The sequence below is a fragment of the Cherax quadricarinatus genome, chromosome 81 (assembly GCF_038502225.1).
Source record: "Cherax quadricarinatus isolate ZL_2023a chromosome 81, ASM3850222v1, whole genome shotgun sequence".
NCBI classification, from domain to species: domain Eukaryota; kingdom Metazoa; phylum Arthropoda; class Malacostraca; order Decapoda; family Parastacidae; genus Cherax; species Cherax quadricarinatus.
Window position 1 is genome coordinate 7,278,100 of NC_091372.1, and position 18,905 is coordinate 7,297,004.

Consider the following 18,905-nt stretch of genomic DNA (forward strand, 5'->3'; position numbering starts at 1 on the left):
TAGCCACATCATCCTCACTATCACTACCTAAAACGGGTGTAGGGCCACGGGATGTACTCCGGGATGTACTACGGGATGTACTCCGTCCCCTGGGCATAGCATAGGGTACACTACCCGAGCGCATGCGGCGGCGCACATACCGACGCTTCACTGGTGAATATGTTTCCTCACTATCACTACTCGAATGATCGTCGAGCGCAATAAAATCACAATCCACGTCAGAATCATCGTCATTACTGAAGTCAGAGGCCAGGCCACGGGAAAATATTAGTTTTCTCTTACGTTTAGGAACAACCGACCGTGAGTCACGAGTGCCCACACCAGAGGTAGAAGGTCGAGGATCGTCGGGGTTTTCTGCACTATTATCGATATCCTGGTCATTATTTTCGGTCACTAACTCATCAAAGCCGTAGAATTCATCTTCATTTCCACTTCCATCAGTGTCAGAACTATCAGACAGGAAGAGGAGAGTCCCAATTTTCCGGGGAGTGAGAGCTGACTTGCGACGAGACATGGTGAACAAGGGTAACTGAGCCGGCGTTCCCACAATGCTATGCAGGCGCCTAGATTTTTTGTTTACGGCGCACACCCACCGCGCAGACCCATTCTCTCATATGTAGGCCTATGAGCGCTTTCGCGCTAAATTTGACGGCGCTAGAATTTTGGCGTAGATCTACGGTTTGGACACTCACCGACCAGCCGTAGATCTACGGGACGGACCCTGAAAGGGTTAATAAATGTATGGAAGAGGGTAAGGTCCCTAGGGATTGGCAGAGAGCATGCATAGGTTCCTTGTATAAAGGCAAAGGGGACAGAAGAGACTTAAAATTATAGGGGAAGAAGTCTGCTGAGTATACCTGGTAAAGTGTATGGTAGAGTTATTATTGAAAGAATTAAGAGTAAGATGGAGTGCAGGATAGCAGATGAACAAGGAGGCTTTAGGAAGGGTAGGGGGTGTGTAGACCAAGTGTTTGCAGTGAAACATATAGATGAGCAGTATTTACAGTAGATAAGGGTGAAGAGGTTTTTGTGGTATTTACGGATTTGGAAAAGGCGTATGATAGAGTGGATAGGGGGGCAATGTGGCAAGTGTTGCAAATGTATGGAATAGGAGGTACGTTATTGAAAGCAGTAAAGACTTTACGAGGATAGTGAGGCTCAGGTATGCAAGCAAGAGGGAGATTATTTCCCAGTAAAAGTAGGCCTTAGACAAGGATGTGTGATGTCACCATGGTTGTTCAATATATTTATAGATGGAGCTGTAAGAGAAGTGAATGCTCGGGTGTTGGCAAGAGGTGTGGGGTTAAAAGATAAAGAATCTAACACAAAGTGGGAGTTGTCACAGTTCTCTTGGCTGATGACACTGTGCTTTTGGGAGATTCTGAAGAGAAGTTGCAGAGGTTGGTTGATGAGTTTGGTAGGGTATGTAAAAGAAGGAAATTAAAAGTGAATGTAAGAAAGAGTAAGGTGATGAGGATAACCAAAAATTTAGGTAACTGAAGACTGGATATCAGATTGGAGGGAGAGAGTATGGAGGAGGTGAATGTATTCAGTTATTTAGGAGTGGACATGTCAGCAGATGGGTTTACGAAAGATGAGGTGAATCATAGAATCGATGAGGGAAAAGAGGTGAGTGGTGCACTTAGGAGTCTGTGGAGACAAAGAACTTTGGCTATGAAAGCAAAGAGGGAAATGTATGAGAGTATAGTTATACCACACTCTTGTATGGGTGTGTGGCATGGGTGGTGAATGTTGCAACAAGGAGAAGGCTGGAGGCAGTGGAGATGTCATGTCTGAGGGCAATGTGTGGTGTGAATATAATGCAGAGACTCCGTAGTTTGTAGATTTGGAGGAGGGGTTATTGAGCTGGTTTGGACATGTAGAGAGGATGGAATGAAATAGAATGACTTTGAGAGTGTAGAAATCTGTATTGGAGGGAAGGCGGGGTAGGAGTCGGCATAAGAAAGGTTGGAGGGAGAGGGTAAAGATGGTTTTGTGTGCCAGGGGCTTGGATTCCAGCAAGAGTGTGTGAGCGTATTTGATGGGGGCAAATGGAGACAAGTGGTTTTTAGGACTTGACGTGCTGTTGGACTGTAAGCAAAGTAACATTTATGAAGGGATTCAGGGAAACTGGGAGGCCAGACTTGATTCCTGGAGATGGGAAGTATAGTGCCAGCACTCTGAAGGAGGGGTGTTAATATTGCAGTTTTATAACTGTAGTATAAGCATGCCTCTGACAAGACAGTGATGCAGTGAATGATGATGCAAGTTTTTCTTTTTCGAGCCACCCTTCCTTGGTGGGAAATTAGTTTCATATGTCAGATAACAGCTTAGCAAATGAATAAATTGTGAACTTTCTTTCAGGGGATGGACTATCTTGAACAGTGTAGTATCATTCACCGGGACCTTGCAGCACGCAACATTCTTGTGGCAGATCGACATAATGTAAAGATAACAGACTTTGGCTTAGCTCAGCAACCAAACAGAGGAAACTACTATATTCGCCAGACACACCGAGCATTGCCTCTTCCCTGGTAGGCATTTTTTTATGTTGAGTGTTCCTTGGATCGTGCAAGTCTAGTGCATTTTCTCCTAATCAATAAAAATTAGAGGCATTTGTTTATTTAATGTTATATGGATCCAGGCTGGGCTGTGGTAGTAGCAAGGCTCTCAAAACTGGTTACAGGTATTATTGAACACTAGAAAAAAGTTTTCTGTACCATAGTTACTGTAGCGAATTGAAGAGGGCAACTTAACAATAATATTTAGGCAATTATTATTATTGCTTTTATTATAATCAGAAAGAAATATTTAGGCAAATGATTGCATAATAGAGTAATAATCACTCAACACTGGTGAATGACAGAAGATAGTTTTAAAGTGACAATAATCACTAATTTTTTTGCATTAGAATTAGCTGCAAAAGATATGCAGAATGTCTGTATTCATGCAACATGAAATTACAGGTATGCCTTAGAATGCATTGAGCATGGGAAATTCTCACACAAGAGCGATGTTTGGTCATATGGTGTTACCTGTTGGGAGATGTTTACACGAGGACTGGAGCCAGACCTTCCTCAGAAGCCTGAAAATCTCTTACAGGTTAAGATTAAGTATATTCCTTTGTATTTCTTCAGCCTTAATATTTCCTTTTCTACCATGCCAAAAGTTTATTTCTTTCCCTCAGTGTTTGAACAGTCATGTTAAAAACCTTTACATAAATGGAAGAATTTAGCACCATAAATATTTTTTGGGAGGTTACGACTCAGTAGCTGAAGTAAGAATGATTTCATACATTAGAATATTTTGAGTTTGAATTTTTGCATTCTCTCTACTTTTCAAAATATCTCATGAATAGGTTTCATAACTGATGCTACCTATTGACATTTTGCATGTATTTCTTATTATTACATTTATGATTGAACAAACTTGATGTTTTCTTTTGCAAATACTGATATTATTTGTACAGAACTAAGGACTGTTTTGTCATCGCTTAATCAAATTGTTTACAGTATGTCTATATTCTTGTTTCAAATTTGACCTAAAAAAGTACCTGTTAAAAAAAATAAATGATCAGAATTTGCAATAATTTAAATTTTTTTTTTTACAACTCAGCCGTCTCCCACCAAGGCAGGGTGACCCAAAAAGAAAGAAAAAATCCCCAAAAAGAAAATACATGTACTTTCATCATCATTCAACACTTTCACCTCACTCACACATAATCACTGTAAATTATTTTGCAGAGGTGCTCAGAATACAACAGTTTAGAAGCATATATGTATAAAGATACACAACATATCCCTCCAAATTGCCAATATCCCAAACCCCTCCTTTAACCCTTTGAGGGTCGACAGGCCCTCTCCGAAACTCGTTCTCAGGGTCGGCCAAATTTCAAAAAAAAAAAAAATTATTTTTTCTTATGAAAAAACAGTTTTTTTTTTCTAAACATTATAGGATAAACAAAAAAAATTTACCATCAATACTTATGGAGATATGGATGCATGAAGTTTGCAGAAAATGAGCCGCGTATGGCAACAGCGGCGACTGCCACTCGCCCGGTAAACTTTAGTTTACTTGTATTTGAAGGTTTGTTGTTTTTTTCACTATTTTATTTTTTCACATAACTTATGTGGCCTATGAGACCAAAGTAAGGTGCAATGTACATATATACACTCGTTGTATACAACACAATAAGCACACAAACATAATTATCAATATATTGTTTACAAAACTTGTTTACAAAAACAAACAATACAAAACATTGTTTATTATTATTGTTCTATAATATATATACCAATATACAATCACTGAACATATTCCTATTAGTTCTGCAGCTTGTGGAACTCTGAAACATGGTGTCATACACAATGGTGTTTTATCTTTCTCCCTCATTCTATCTCTTTCAATCTGTCTCTCTCTTTCTGTCTGTCTGTCTATCTCTGTCTCACAGGTACACATAAATACAAGTATACATAGTATAAATTACCTAGGATAACCCAAGAAATCCAGACAAAGTGCTATACTCTGCTTGAAGATGTGAGTAAAAGTGATGACACAGTCTTGTGGCTCTCTGAGACAGAGCGCTAGATGGATAGACAGATAGACAGGGAGCTTGACAGACAGACAAATAGACAGACAGAAATGTTAGTGTACCAGTACCAGTGTACTAGTGTTCCACCCTCCTCCTCCTCTTCCCCCTACTCTTCCTCATACTCTTCCTCCTCCTCCTCCTCCTCTTCTTCCTCTTCCTCCTAATCTTCCTCCTACTATTCCTCTTCCTCCTCCTCTTCCTCTTATTCCTCTTCCTCCTCCTCCTCTTCTTCCTCTTCCCCCTACTCTTCCTCCTTCTCCATAGTGTAAATTACCAGGAGTCGGCAGCTGTCAAAATGACATATTGTCTCATTACTCACTCCCCCCCTCCCGCCTGTCAAAACAATGGGGTCGGATGCTGCTTCCCTTCCTCCATTCTATCTAATTATCTTTCTCCCTCATTCTATCTGTCTTTTTATCTCTGTCTCACAGGTACACATAAATACAAGTATACAGTATAAATTACCTAGGATAACCCAAGAAACCCAGACAAAGTGCTATACTCTGCTTGAAGATGTGAGTAAAAGTGATGACACAGTCTTGTGGCTCTCTGAGACAGAGAGCTAGATGGATAGACAGGGAGCTTGACAGACAGACAGAAATGTTAGTATACCAGCAAAAACAAAGGGAGGGAGATGTTTATCTCATCTTTTGGCATCAGCTCTACCCTCATCAAACGTCAGCACTTATCAGATGTTATCTCCCCTTATCTTGTTACTGTCATGGGTGAACATTTATTATTACCTATTATTATTATTATGTATTATTGTTATCATTACGTATTCTTCTTCTTCCTCCTCCTCTTCTTCTTCCTCCTCCTCCTCCTCTTCTTCTTCCTCCTCCTCCTCTGCCTCCTCCTCCTGCCTCCTCCTCCTCTTGCCTCCTCCTCCTCTTGCCTCCTCCTCCTCTTGCCTCCTCCTCCTCCTCCTCCTCCTCCTCCTCCATTCTTGGAACAAGTTTGAAGAGCTTGTAGTTCATAATCACTATCACTATCATCACCAATGCTCACATCTGAGTCTGGGATTTTGGAAAATAGGAGTTTCCTCTTTGATTCTGGTACAACTGAACGTGAACAAGATGGCCCAGCACCAGAGGTGGAAGGCTGTGGGTTGTCTGGGTTTTCCTCACTATTACCCATATTATGGTCATTAGTTTTGGTCAAAACCTCACCAGAACCTTGAAACTCATCTTCACTGTCACTTCCATCTGTATTAGAACTGTCACTGGGGAACAAAAGTGTCCCAATTCGCCGAGGAATGAGGAACTTCTTACCACAGGGCATGGTGGAAATTGTGTACTATGATGGCATTCCCACAATGCACCACTGGGTCCCAGATTTTTTTTCCTACTGCGCACACCCACCACACAGACCCATTCTCTCACATCTAGGCTTATCAGCCTTTTCCTGTGAGATTTGAGGCCGCTAGAATTTATGCGTACTAGTACGACAAAAACCCCTACGCGTAAGACGTACTAGTACGACCAAAACCCTCAAAGGGTTAAAGTGCAGGCATTGTACTTCCCATTTCCAGGACTCAAGTCTGGCTATATAAAAATAACCGGTTTCCCTGAATCCCTTCACTTAATATTACCCTGCTCACACTCCAAGAGCTCGTCAGGTCCCAAATACCATTCACTCCTAACACGCTCATGCACGCTTGCTGAAAGTCCAAGCCCCTCGCCCATAAAACCTCCTTTACCCCCTCCCTCCAACCTTTTCGAGGATGACCCCTACTCCACCTTCTTTCCCCTACAGATTTATATGTTATCCATGTCATTCTACTTTGATCCATTCTCTCTAAATGACCAAACCACCTCAACAACACCTCTTCAGCCCTCTAATACTTTTAACTCGACACCTCCTAGTTTCCACACTCCGAATTTTCTTCATAATATTTACACCACACATTGCCCTTAGACAGGACAAAGTATTTATTTTTATTATCACACCGGCCGATTCCCACCAAGGCAGGGTGGCCCGAAAAAGAAAAACTTTCACCATCATTCACTCCATCACTGTCTTGCCAGAAGGGTGCTTTACACTACAGTTTTTAAACTGCAACATTAACACCCCTCCTTCAGAGTGCAGGCACTGTACTTCCCATCTCCAGGACTCAAGTCCGGCCTGCCGGTTTCCCTGAATCCCTTCATAAATGTTACTTTGCTCACACTCCAACAGCACGTCAAGTATTAAAAACCATTTGTCTCCATTCACTCCTATCAAACACGCTCACGCATGCCTGCTGGAAGTCCAAGCCCCTCGCACACAAAACCTCCTTTACCCCCTCCCTCCAACCCTTCCTAGGCCGACCCCTACCCCGCCTTCCTTCCACTACAGACTGATACACTCTTGAAGTCATTCTGTTTCGCTCCATTCTCTCTACATGTCCGAACCACCTCAACAACCCTTCCTCAGCCCTCTGGACAACAGTTTTGGTAATCCCGCACCTCCTCCTAACTTCCAAACTACGAATTCTCTGCATTATATTCACACCACACATTGCCCTCAGACATGACATCTCCACTGCCTCCAGCCTTCTCCTCGCTGCAACATTCATCACCCACGCTTCACACCCATATAAGAGCGTTGGTAAAACTATACTCTCATACATTCCCCTCTTTGCCTCCAAGGACAAAGTTCTTTGTCTCCACAGACTCCTAAGTGCACCACTCACTCTTTTTCCCTCATCAATTCTATGATTCACCTCATCTTTCATAGACCCATCCGCTGACACGTCCACTCCCAAATATCTGAATACGTTCACCTCCTCCATACTCTCTCCCTCCAATCTGATATTCAATCTTTCATCACCTAATCTTTTTGTTATCCTCATAACCTTACTCTTTCCTGTATTCACCTTTAATTTTCTTCTTTTGCACACCCTACCAAATTCATCCACCAATCTCTGCAACTTCTCTTCAGAATCTCCCAAGAGCACAGTGTCATCAGCAAAGAGCAGCTGTGACAACTCCCACTTTGTGTGTGATTCTTTATCTTTTAACTCCACGCCTCTTGCCAAGACCCTCGCATTTACTTCTCTTACAACCCCATCTATAAATATATTAAACAACCACGGTGACATCACACATCCTTGTCTAAGGCCTACTTTTACTGGGAAAAAATTTCCCTCTTTCCTACATACTCTAACTTGAGCCTCACTATCCTCGTAAAAACTCTTCACTGCTTTCAGTAACCTACCTCCTACACCATACACTTGCAACATCTGCCACATTGCCCCCCTATCCACCCTGTCATACGCCTTTTCCAAATCCATAAATGCCACAAAGACCTCTTTAGCCTTATCTAAATACTGTTCACTTATATGTTTCACTGTAAACACCTGGTCCACACACCCCCTACCTTTCCTAAAGCCTCCTTGTTCATCTGCTATCCTATTCTCCGTCTTACTCTTAATTCTTTCAATTATAACTCTACCATACACTTTACCAGGTACACTCAACAGACTTATCCCCCTATAATTTTTGCACTCTCTTTTATCCCCTTTGCCTTTATACAAAGGAACTATGCATGCTCTCTGCCAATCCCTAGGTACCTTACCCTCTTCCATACATTTATTAAATAATTGCACCAACCACTCCAAAACTATATCCCCACCTGCTTTTAACATTTCTATCTTTATCCCATCAATCCCGGCTGCCTTACCCCCTTTCATTTTACCTACTGCCTCACGAACTTCCCCCACACTCACAACTGGCTCTTCCTCACTCCTACAAGATGTTATTCCTCCTTGCCCTATACACGAAATCACAGCTTCCCTATCTTCACCAACATTTAACAATTCCTCAAAATATTCCTTCCATCTTCCCAATACCTCTAACTCTCCATTTAATAACTCTCCTCTCCTATTTTTAACTGACAAATCCATTTGTTCTCTAGGCTTTCTTAACTTGTTAATCTCACTCCAAAACTTTTTCTTATTTTCAACAAAATTTGTTGATAACATCTCACCCACTCTCTCATTTGCTCTCTTTTTACATTGCTTCACCACTCTCTTAACTTCTCTCTTTTTCTCCATATACTCTTCCCTCCTTGCATCACTTCTACTTTGTAAAAACTTCTCATATGCTAACTTTTTCTCCCTTACTACTCTCTTTACATCATCATTCCACCAATCGCTCCTCTTCCCTCCTGCACCCACTTTCCTGTAACCACAAACTTCTGCTGAACACTCTAACACTACATTTTTAAACCTACCCCATACCTCTTCGACCCCATTGCCTATGCTCTCATTAGCCCATCTATCCTCCAATAGCTGTTTATATCTTACCCTAACTGCCTCCTCTTTTAGTTTATAAACCTTCACCTCTCTCTTCCCTGATGCTTCTATTCTCCTTGTATCCCATCTACCTTTTACTCTCAGTGTAGCTACAACTAGAAAGTGATCTGATATATCTGTGGCCCCTCTATAAACATGTACATCCTGAAGTCTACTCAACAGTCTTTTATCTACCAATACATAATCCAACAAACTACTGTCATTTCGCCCTTCATCATATCGTGTATACTTATTTATCCTCTTTTTCTTAAAATATGTATTACCTATAACTAAACCCCTTTCTATACAAAGTTCAATCAAAGGGCTCCCATTATCATTTACACCTGGCACCCTAAACTTACCTACCACACCCTCTCTAAAAGTTTCTCCTACTTTAGCATTCAAGTCCCCTACCACAATTACTCTCTCACTTGGTTCAAAGGCTCCTATACATTCACTTAACATCTCCCAAAATCTCTCTCTCTCCTTTGCATTCCTCTCTTCTCCAGGTGCATACACGCTTATTATGACCCACTTCTCGCATCCAACCTTTACTTTAATCCATATAAATAAGAACATAAGAAAGAAGGAACACTGCAGCAGGCCTACTGGCCCATGCAAGGCAGGTCTATTTCTCCCACTGGCTTAAACCAGTGTCTTAACCTAATTAGGTCAGTCACATTCACTTAAGGGAGGAGCACAGCATCTGACCTAGTAGCACAAGCTAGTCAGGTCCCACCCATTTTTAAAACTACATGTCTTAGCTTCTATGACAGTACTCAGGAGTTTGTTCCACTCATCCACAACTCTATTACCCAACCAGTACTTTCCTATATCCTTCCTGAATCTGAATTTTTCCAACTTAAAACCATTGCTTCAAGTCCTGTCTATGCTAGATATTTTTAGCACACTATTTACATCCCCTTTATTAATTCCTATTTTCCATTTATACACCTCAATCATGTCCCCCCTAATTCTGCACCTTTCTAGAGAGTGCAGATTGAATTGAGGCTATGCTAACTTTTCCAGGTCTTCCACTGGCAAAAACTCTGAGGGTGATGGCAGTTACTAAGATTACTATTATATCAATGAGAATCTCTAAACCTGTTGTGATCATACAACAAATGGGCAGTAATCAGGTCTGATCTAATGGGAGGGCAGCTCAGATTCCATCTATCAAGAGCTCTTGATTATTAAGAGCATTTTTCATGGTTAATGTCACAATTACAAAGTATATATATAGGTTAGCAAGTTTTTTCTTTTTAAATGTGTAGAATGAACTTTTATTCTTGTTACAGCTTTTGAAAAATGGGAAGCGCTTGAACCTGAAACCTCCTTGTAACCCCAACATATACTCAGTATTAATTCGTCCTTGCTGGGACCATGTACCAAGTGCACGACCAAACTTCTCTGAAGTCATTGCAGTGATTAGAGAACTTCAGGAGGGGTGTGTGTGAACAACAATTGCAATACATCACAAGAGGAAGCCCTGTTACACTGTGGAATTTGTTATTCAGTATTACTGTATTTACCTGTTATTTTGTATCAACTCATCAGCAATGTAGAGGTCCTAAGCTTAAGTGCCATGTATAGTTTTTAAAAATACTTTATAAAAAAAATAAACTGGTACCTCAGGATACAAACAGCTCAAAACGCGAACAATTATGTAAGTGTGTTTTTGAGGGTCTGAAACGGATTAATCTAATTTACATTATTCCTTATGGGAACAAATTTGTTCGGTATCGGCACTTGAACAGCCTTCTGGAATGAATGAATTTTGTACCCCGAGGTACCACTGTACAGTGATGCAACAGCCTCTCTTCACTGTATTCATTTTGATCAGAGCCTAAGACTTTTATAGTTATAGTTATTGGATTGTGTTGGTTGTCCCTGGCATTTCATCTTCAGATGCAGTTTGCTGTGCAAAACACAAGCAATATGTTTAATAGTTAATCATCACTCAGCTTTCAGTGTGTGCATATTTCTTATTTGACATTCCAATTTCTACATCTTATCTTTCTGTTTCACATGATTTTATGTCTCTGCAGTCTGGTAGTGTTGGTTTATTATGATCAAATCTAAATGCTAAACCACCAGGGTCATGCAGTGCTGAGTGTTGATTTGAAAGCAAAACTAACAGAAAAATGACCTCCTGACTTTGTAAGAATACCTACTACCAAAGAAGGCATATTGTCTTAAAGAAATGCAAGAGGCTCTCCAACTCAGTTTTCCAGTTCTTCACAACAGGTTTGGCAAGTTAATTTTTGCTGTGTTAAACTAATCTATTTAAGGACTTACTTTAGAGTTTTGGAAGAAAGGTGAAAGATTTTAAAATACCAAGAACCTACATAAGCTAAATTTTTTAACAAAAGTTTCTTAATGTGTAATTTGCATTGGATGTATCCAGTAGGATCATAACAATTCTGTGTACCAACTGAAGTTGCTATACATGCCAACTAAGTTGGCATGTATTTTAAGATATTTTAATAAACTGAAGAACTAAACATGAAAAAATATCAAACTAAGCACTATACCCAAAAGGGTCACACAGTGCTGCAGGGTGGGATGTGCAAGTGGTAGGTTTAGCAGGGGTGGTGGAGAGTGCTGAATGTAAAATATAATCAAAGATGGTGCAATTAGTTAGTTTCTGTTAAAAAGCCAAAGAAGAAGTCTGTGTCATAGGTGGGACTGTCAGTGAGGAGGTTAGGCAGTGTGTGGTGGAGACGTTGGAAGCAAATTCTGTGCCCATTGATGGACTAGATAAAATCTATTATAAGATGGTGAACTGACAATGTAACTTTGCAATCCTCAGGATTTTCCATGAGATACCCACAAGCATGATGTGTGTGTCTAATACATTGGCAGGAGTGTATAATCCCTGAAACACAACAGTTATGTTAAGATGGCTAGAAACCTAAACAAGTTGTCCTGAGATTACTGTAAAATAGACAAAATTGTCATGAGCTACTGAGCAAGCAGTAGAATCTGCCTGTTTGTTACCCCCAAATGGGCAGACTAAACTTGAAGGTAATAAAAACAAAAAAGTATGAAATTTGATGGAAAGTTGACGAAATTACACTTTCATGACTTTTTGCTGCATCAGCGATATTTAGGCAGCAACAATTTTGCCCACTTTGAGTCCTATTTTAGGCCAATTACATTGTTCCAGGTGACCAAATTTTTAGCTATTTTGCTAGTATGTCTTCCATTTTATCGACTGAGCACAAGAAATCACCCAGTCAACTATTTCAACTACTCAAAGTGATCAGAAATTAATTTGACCAATTTCACACAATTCAAAATATTCCACTTTCAAAATAGGGTTTAGAAAAAACAATGCAGGCATTCCTAGCACTAAAATATTTCCCCTGTTCATTAATTACATTCCCAGGCTTTACACATTAAATGGTATTCATTTTTTATTTAAAAACAAAAAAAAATTACTGTTATGCAATACTGTAATAATTGTATAATATCAGCACATCTGTGAATGCACGTTAGACTCGCCAATTGGACGTATATTGGACGAGCGATGCTATTTGCTTACTCTTGAGTGTCGGCAAAAATTGAACACTTTACTACTTTGAGCTCAATTTCAAACTATTTTCAATCCTGAAACCAATCAAAATCAGCTCTATTTTTTGTAATGTATTTTCCATTCTATCAAATGAAACCAAGAAACCAAAAATACAACCATAAAAACCATCAAAAAATACACTACAAAGTTGCTGTTTTAAACAAAAACACTTTCTCGTGCACTGCTACCTGCAAGATTTTATTTATATGATGCACACTTATCACAGACCCATTTTCTTATATCTAGGCCCAAATTTACCACTCGCAGCTTATCTGAATAAGCTGAGATCATGGCACTAACAGTAACCTCAAGCCACAGTACTACAGCATGGTCAGTGAATGGGTTAATGTCCACTTTAACCCTTAACCCTTTGAGGGTCGACAGGCCCTCTCCGAAACTCGTTCTCAGGGTCGGCCAAATTTCAAAAAAAAAAAAAATATTTTTTCTTATGAAAAAATAGTTTTTTTTTCTAAACATTATAGGATAAACAAAAAAAATTTAACATCAATACTTACGGAGATATGGATGCATGAAGTTTGCAGAAAATGAGCCGCGTATGGCAACAGCGGCGACTGCCGCTCACCCGGTAAACTTTAGTTTACTTGTATTTGAAGGTTTGTTGTTTTTTTCACTATTTTATTTTTTCACATAACTTATGTGGCCTATGAGACCAAAGTAAGGTGCAATGTACATATATACACTCGTTGTATACAACACAATAAGCACACAAACATAATTATCAATATATTGTTTACAAAACTTGTTTACAAAAACAAACAATACAAAACATTGTTTATTATTATTGTTCTATAATATATATACCAATATACAGTCACTGAACATATTCCTATTAGTTGTGCAGCTTGTGGAACTCTGAAACATGGTGTCATACACAATGGTGTTTTATCTTTCTCCCTCATTCTATCTCTTTCAATCTGTCTCTCTCTTTCTATCTGTCTATCTCTGTCTCACAGGTACACATAAATACAAGTATACATAGTATAAATTACCTAGGATAACCCAAGAAATCCAGACAAAGTGCTATACTCTGCTTGAAGATGTGAGTAAAAGTGATGACACAGTCTTGTGGCTCTCTGAGACAGAGAGCTAGACGGATAGACAGATAGACAGGGAGCTTGACAGACAGACAAATAGACAGACAGAAATGTTAGTGTACCAGTACCAGTGTACTAGTGTTCCACCCTCCTCCTCCTCTTCTTCCTCTTCCTCCTCTTCCCCCTACTCTTCCTCATACTCTTCCTCTTCCTCCTACTCTTCCTCTTCCTCCTCCTCCTCTTCCTCCTCCTCCTCTTCTTCCTCTTCCTCCTCCTCCTCTTCTTCCTCTTCCCCCTAATCTTCCTCCTACTATTCCTCTTCCTCTTATTCCTCTTCCTCTTCCTCCTCCTCCTCTTCCTCCTCCTCCCCTTCTTCCTCTTCCCCCTACTCTTCCTCCTCCTCGTCCATAGTGTAAATTACAAGGAGTCGGCAGCTGTCAAAGTGACATATTGGCTCATTACTCTTTCCCCCTCCGGCCTGTCAAAACAATGGGGTCGGATGCTGCTTCCCCTCCTCCATTTTATCTAATTATCTTTCTCCCTCATTCTATCTGTCTGTCTATCTCTGTCTCACAGGTACACATAAATACAAGTATACATAGTATAAATTACCTAGGATAACCCAAGAAACCCAGACAAAGTGCTATACTCTGCTTGAAGATGTGAGTAAAAGTGATGACGCAGTCTTGTGGCTCTCTGAGACAGAGAGCTAGACGGATAGACAGGGAGCTTGACAGACAGGCAAATAGACAGACAGAAATGTTAGTATACCAGCAAAAACAAAGGGAGGGAGATGTTCATCTCATCTTTTGGCATCAGCTCTACCCTCATTTACCCTCATCAAACGTCAGCACTTATCAGATGTTATCTCCCCTTATCTTGTTACTGTCATGGGTGAACATTTATTATTACATATTATTATTATTACCTATTATTATTATGTATTATTATTATTATGTATTATTATTATTATGTATTATTATTATGTATTATTGTTATCATTACGTATTCTTCTTCTTCCTCCTCCTCCTCTTCCTCCTCCTCCTCCTTCTCCTCCTCCTCTTCTTCCTCCTCCTCCTCCTCTTCTTCCTCCTCCTCCTCCTCCTCTTGCCTCCTCCTCCTCCTCCTCTTGCCTCCTCCTCCTCTTGCCTCCTCCTCCTCTGCCTCCTTCTCCTCCTCCATTCTTGGAACAAGTTTGAAGAGCTTGTAGTTCATAATCACTATCATTATCATCACCAATGCTCACATCTGAGTCTGGGATTTTGGAAAATAGGAGTTTCCTCTTTGATTCTGGTACAATTGAACGACGGCCCAGCACCAGAGGTGGAAGGCTGTGGGTTGTCTGGGTTTTCCTCACTATTACCCATATTATGGTCATTAGTTTCGGTCAAAACCTCACCAGAACCTTGAAACTCATCTTCACTGTCACTTCCATCTGTATTAGAACTGTCACTGGGGAACAAAAGTGTCCCAATTCGCCGAGGAGTGAGGAACTTCTTACCGCAGGGCACGGTGGAAATTGTGTACTATGATGGCATTCCCACAATGCACCACTGGGTCCCAGATTTTTTTCCTACTGCGCACACCCACCACACAGACCCATTCTCTCACATCTAGGCTTATCAGCCTTTTCCTGCGAGATTTGAGGCCGCTAGAATTTATGCGTACTAGTACGACAAAAACCCCTACGCGTAAGACGTACTAGTACGACCAAAACCCTCAAAGGGTTAAACTGCCCAAACGTAGATCCACGTTCACTCGCGTAGCACTCCAAACGTAGATCTACATTTTATTTTTCCTGTCTCCAAATTTGGCATGATTGGCCTGAGATGCCTGGTCAGTAAAGAATGGGTCTTAACACAGTGTGTGTGCAGTATTAAAAAATCTGGGACCACTTAATACCTTGTGGGAGCACCGGTTCAATTGAGCGCCAGCTAGAGCAAACAGTGTGGCAAACACCAGGGATTCACTGATATCATGTCGTATTAACACACCCCTTTTAAGAAGAAAGTGATGTTGACCCAGAGTTTAGTGGCTCTGAGATGGATGTGGCCACAAGTGGTCGAGGGAGTATCAAAAACCTCGATAATAACCCATATGCAACATCATTTCTGATACCGCTGGTAGTGTCATCCTGTCAGAATGTCGTACGTATTCAGCAGGCTGGCTAAATAGCTGGCTGACTGACTTTGGCTGTCTCTCTGTATCTGTCTGTCTATATCTCTTTCTATGTTTCATTCTGTCTATATCTTTCTCTCACAGGTACACATAAATACAGATATTATATATAGTGTAAATTACCTAGGATAACCCAAAAATTCCAGGCAAAGTGCCATACAATGTTTGTAGATATAAGGCATAATAAGCATGATGCAAGTAATACACACTTTCACTTGCTCAGGAATCAGGGAGCGGCTCGTACACCAAGTTTACAAGCCGCTCCCCGAGACAAGCAGATGGAAAGACACGCAGACAGAAAGACAGATAAGCAGAGCTAGACAGACAGACATGTCTGCAACAGTGAAAACAAATGAAGCCTGGGGTTCCCTGCAGCAGTGCACAATCAAGTGTCAAAACACTGCTTACCCTATCAGCAGTTTACTGACACTCGTCATAAACACCATGCTTCAAGGAGTTTCATATATACTCCAGCATGTCTAAAACATTGTTGGGACCTATAAATACTTTATATATATTTCTAGACAGTAAATGACCAAGGCAGGTGAAAATGTTCACCTACCAGTGTGATTGTGACTGAGTACTATTTCAGTACTTAACATTAGTGTCAGAACAAAGATTAGCTATGAAATCACAAGAACTATTATAAATTGTACTTATCAGAACATAAAAATGAGAAAAAAAAGTATATCGGCAACACTTCTGCAAGCAGCAGAACTCAATGTTGCCATCAGGTGAGCATCCAGTGCCAACTTCATGGTCTTGTATCTCAGTAAGTATTGGTCCTATTTTTTTTTTTTTTTTTTTGGGGGGGGGGGGGGTCAGGTGTTAAAAAACAGAAAATTGCCCTTTAAAAAAAAAAAAAAATACAAAATATTTGGAGAGCCACGCAAGTGAACACAGATCTACATTTGGACAGTTTAACCCTTTCAGGGTCCAAGGCCAAAATCTGAAGTGGTGCTCCAGTGTCCAAGAAATTTTGAAAAAAATTTTGAAAAAAAAAAAAAAAAAATTTCTTACAGAATTAAAGAGCATATTTTTGTGAAGGTAATAAGACAAAAAAAAAATCTGATCAGTACTTACCGAGATACAGTGCCAAGAAGTTTGTCAAAAATGATGTGGTGGCAGCAACATCGACAAATTCCACATACGCGCATTACATTATTTTGTTTTAGTTGTTTTTTCTTTTCTTTTCCAATTTTTTTCTATTCCTACTAACATTTGGGGCCTGAGAGACCAATACTGTATATAATGTATATATATAAACTCACTGTATTGAACACAATAACTGCACTAAAGTTATCATATTATTGTTTACCACTGTTGTTTATTACAATAAACATGCACAAATATTGTATAATACTAATGTTCTATCATATATTTACAATCACTGGACATGGTTTTAAAACTGCTGGAGCTTGTGGAACTCCTTGAAACAAGGCACCATGCACAGAGGCACCTTACATTCCTCACACATAAACCGAGTGTCTTTGTGGCCATCGTTTTGTTTGTGCACAGACAATGCATCTCTGAGCAAATTTCTTCTGAGTTGAAGGAAGCTGTATTATGAAATGATCACCTTCTCTCCTCAAACGCTTGGGTATATCCTGAGGAATTCGAGGACCATGTTGTATAGCAGGTGTTGTTACCTGGTACTTCATTATGAGTTGTCTGACAACAGACAAACAAAATTCACCATACGGTGGTCTGTTGCCAGTCTTTATTTGGTACATATTATATGCATTGAGCATTGAAATGTCCATGAGATGGAAGAAAAGTTTCATGTACCACTTGTAACTCTTACGAACACAGTCAACAAAACCAATCTGCATGTCACACTTGTCAACCAAGCGCATGTTTTGTGTATAATCAATCACTGACACTGGTTTTTGAATACGTTCATTAGTCACTCGATCAACTTTGCCACTGTCTTGCATTTCATTACGGTGAATGGTTGTCAACAATGTGACATCTCGTTTGTCATGCCACCGTAATGCCATGATGTCATTGGCAGTAAACACCTGCACGTCATCACCACGAGCACCTGTGTTGAGCCTGGGCATATGTTTACGATTAGAACGCACTGTGCCACACACATCTGTCTTGTTCACTCGCATGAAATCACTGAGTAATGGGCTTGTGTACCAGTTATCGGTATATAATGTATGCCCCTTACCAAGATAAGGTGCCATCATGTTTCTCACTACGTCACCTGAGATACCCCATAACATCTTGGTATCATTCAATGTTTTACTACCCGTGTATACAACAATATCCAACACCAGGCCACTGTCACAATCACAGAGTACAAACAGTTTTATACCAAAGCGTTTCCTCTTGCTCGGTATATACTGCTTGAATGACAGTCTACCTTTGAACAAAATCAAAGACTCGTCAATTACAAGATTCTTGAATGGATAAAAGTATATCCTGAACTTTTGTTTGAGATACATGAAAACATTTCTAATCTTGTATAACCTGTCACTTCTGTCAGGCCTGGTTTTGTCAGAGAAGTGCAACATACGTAAGAGTAAGATAAACCTGTTCACTGGTATGATTTCACTGAAGACCGGGGTAGAAATTAGCCGATCTGTGGACCAGTATGCTTTTATATTATGCTTATAGATGTGAGGCATAAGCATTATTGTTGCAAAAAGCAAATACAATTCTGCAACAGTCGTCTCTTTCCACCTGTGTAGTCTTGACTGTGGTGATAAGATCGTATTTGCCATGGTGTACTCAAAATACTTATTACTTTCCCTGACAATAATTTCCATCAATGGCTGGTCAAAGAATAATTCAAAGAATTCCAGTTCATTGGCCGTGGTTCCAAGGGGACAAGTAGGTAGAATTCCACTTTGAGAATCATCAAAGTGGTGAGGCTTGGGAACAAAATTGGGATTTTGCTGCCAATCCCACATACGGTTTGCTGGTGGATACTGGACATCATAGGCTGGTTGTGCGGGTGGTTGTGGTTGAGGTGGGCTGGTGGCTGGCGCTCCGCTTTGTCCTTGAACTGACGAGTCAGCAGCGTGGGTCCCAGCGTGGCCTGGTGAGTCACGCATGGCGGTGCCACTACCATCACCACTAACACCATCCACTGATGCCTGTGGTCTATCCATGCCAAGTGTAGCCACATCATCCTCACTATCACTACCTAAAACTGGTGTTGGGCCACGGGATGTACTCTGGGATGTACTCCGTCCCCTGGGCACAGCATAGGGTACA

General features: G+C 40.4%; 1 protein-coding gene across 4 annotated transcripts in view; it reads left to right on the plus strand.

Moving 5' to 3' along the window:
- hop (tyrosine-protein kinase hopscotch) overlaps positions 1–15,565 on the plus strand; it is a 147,238-nt gene extending 131,673 nt beyond the window's left edge. For all 4 annotated transcript variants that reach the window (XM_070102307.1, XM_070102306.1, XM_070102308.1 and 1 more), the window contains 3 exons: positions 2,365–2,534; positions 2,967–3,102; positions 10,166–15,565. In XM_070102307.1, the coding sequence (XP_069958408.1) occupies positions 2,365–2,534; positions 2,967–3,102; positions 10,166–10,324 (465 nt within the window). In that variant the 3' untranslated portion in view covers positions 10,325–15,565. The remainder of the gene's footprint in view (positions 1–2,364; positions 2,535–2,966; positions 3,103–10,165) is intronic.
- The last annotated feature ends 3,340 nt before the right edge of the window (positions 15,566–18,905 follow it).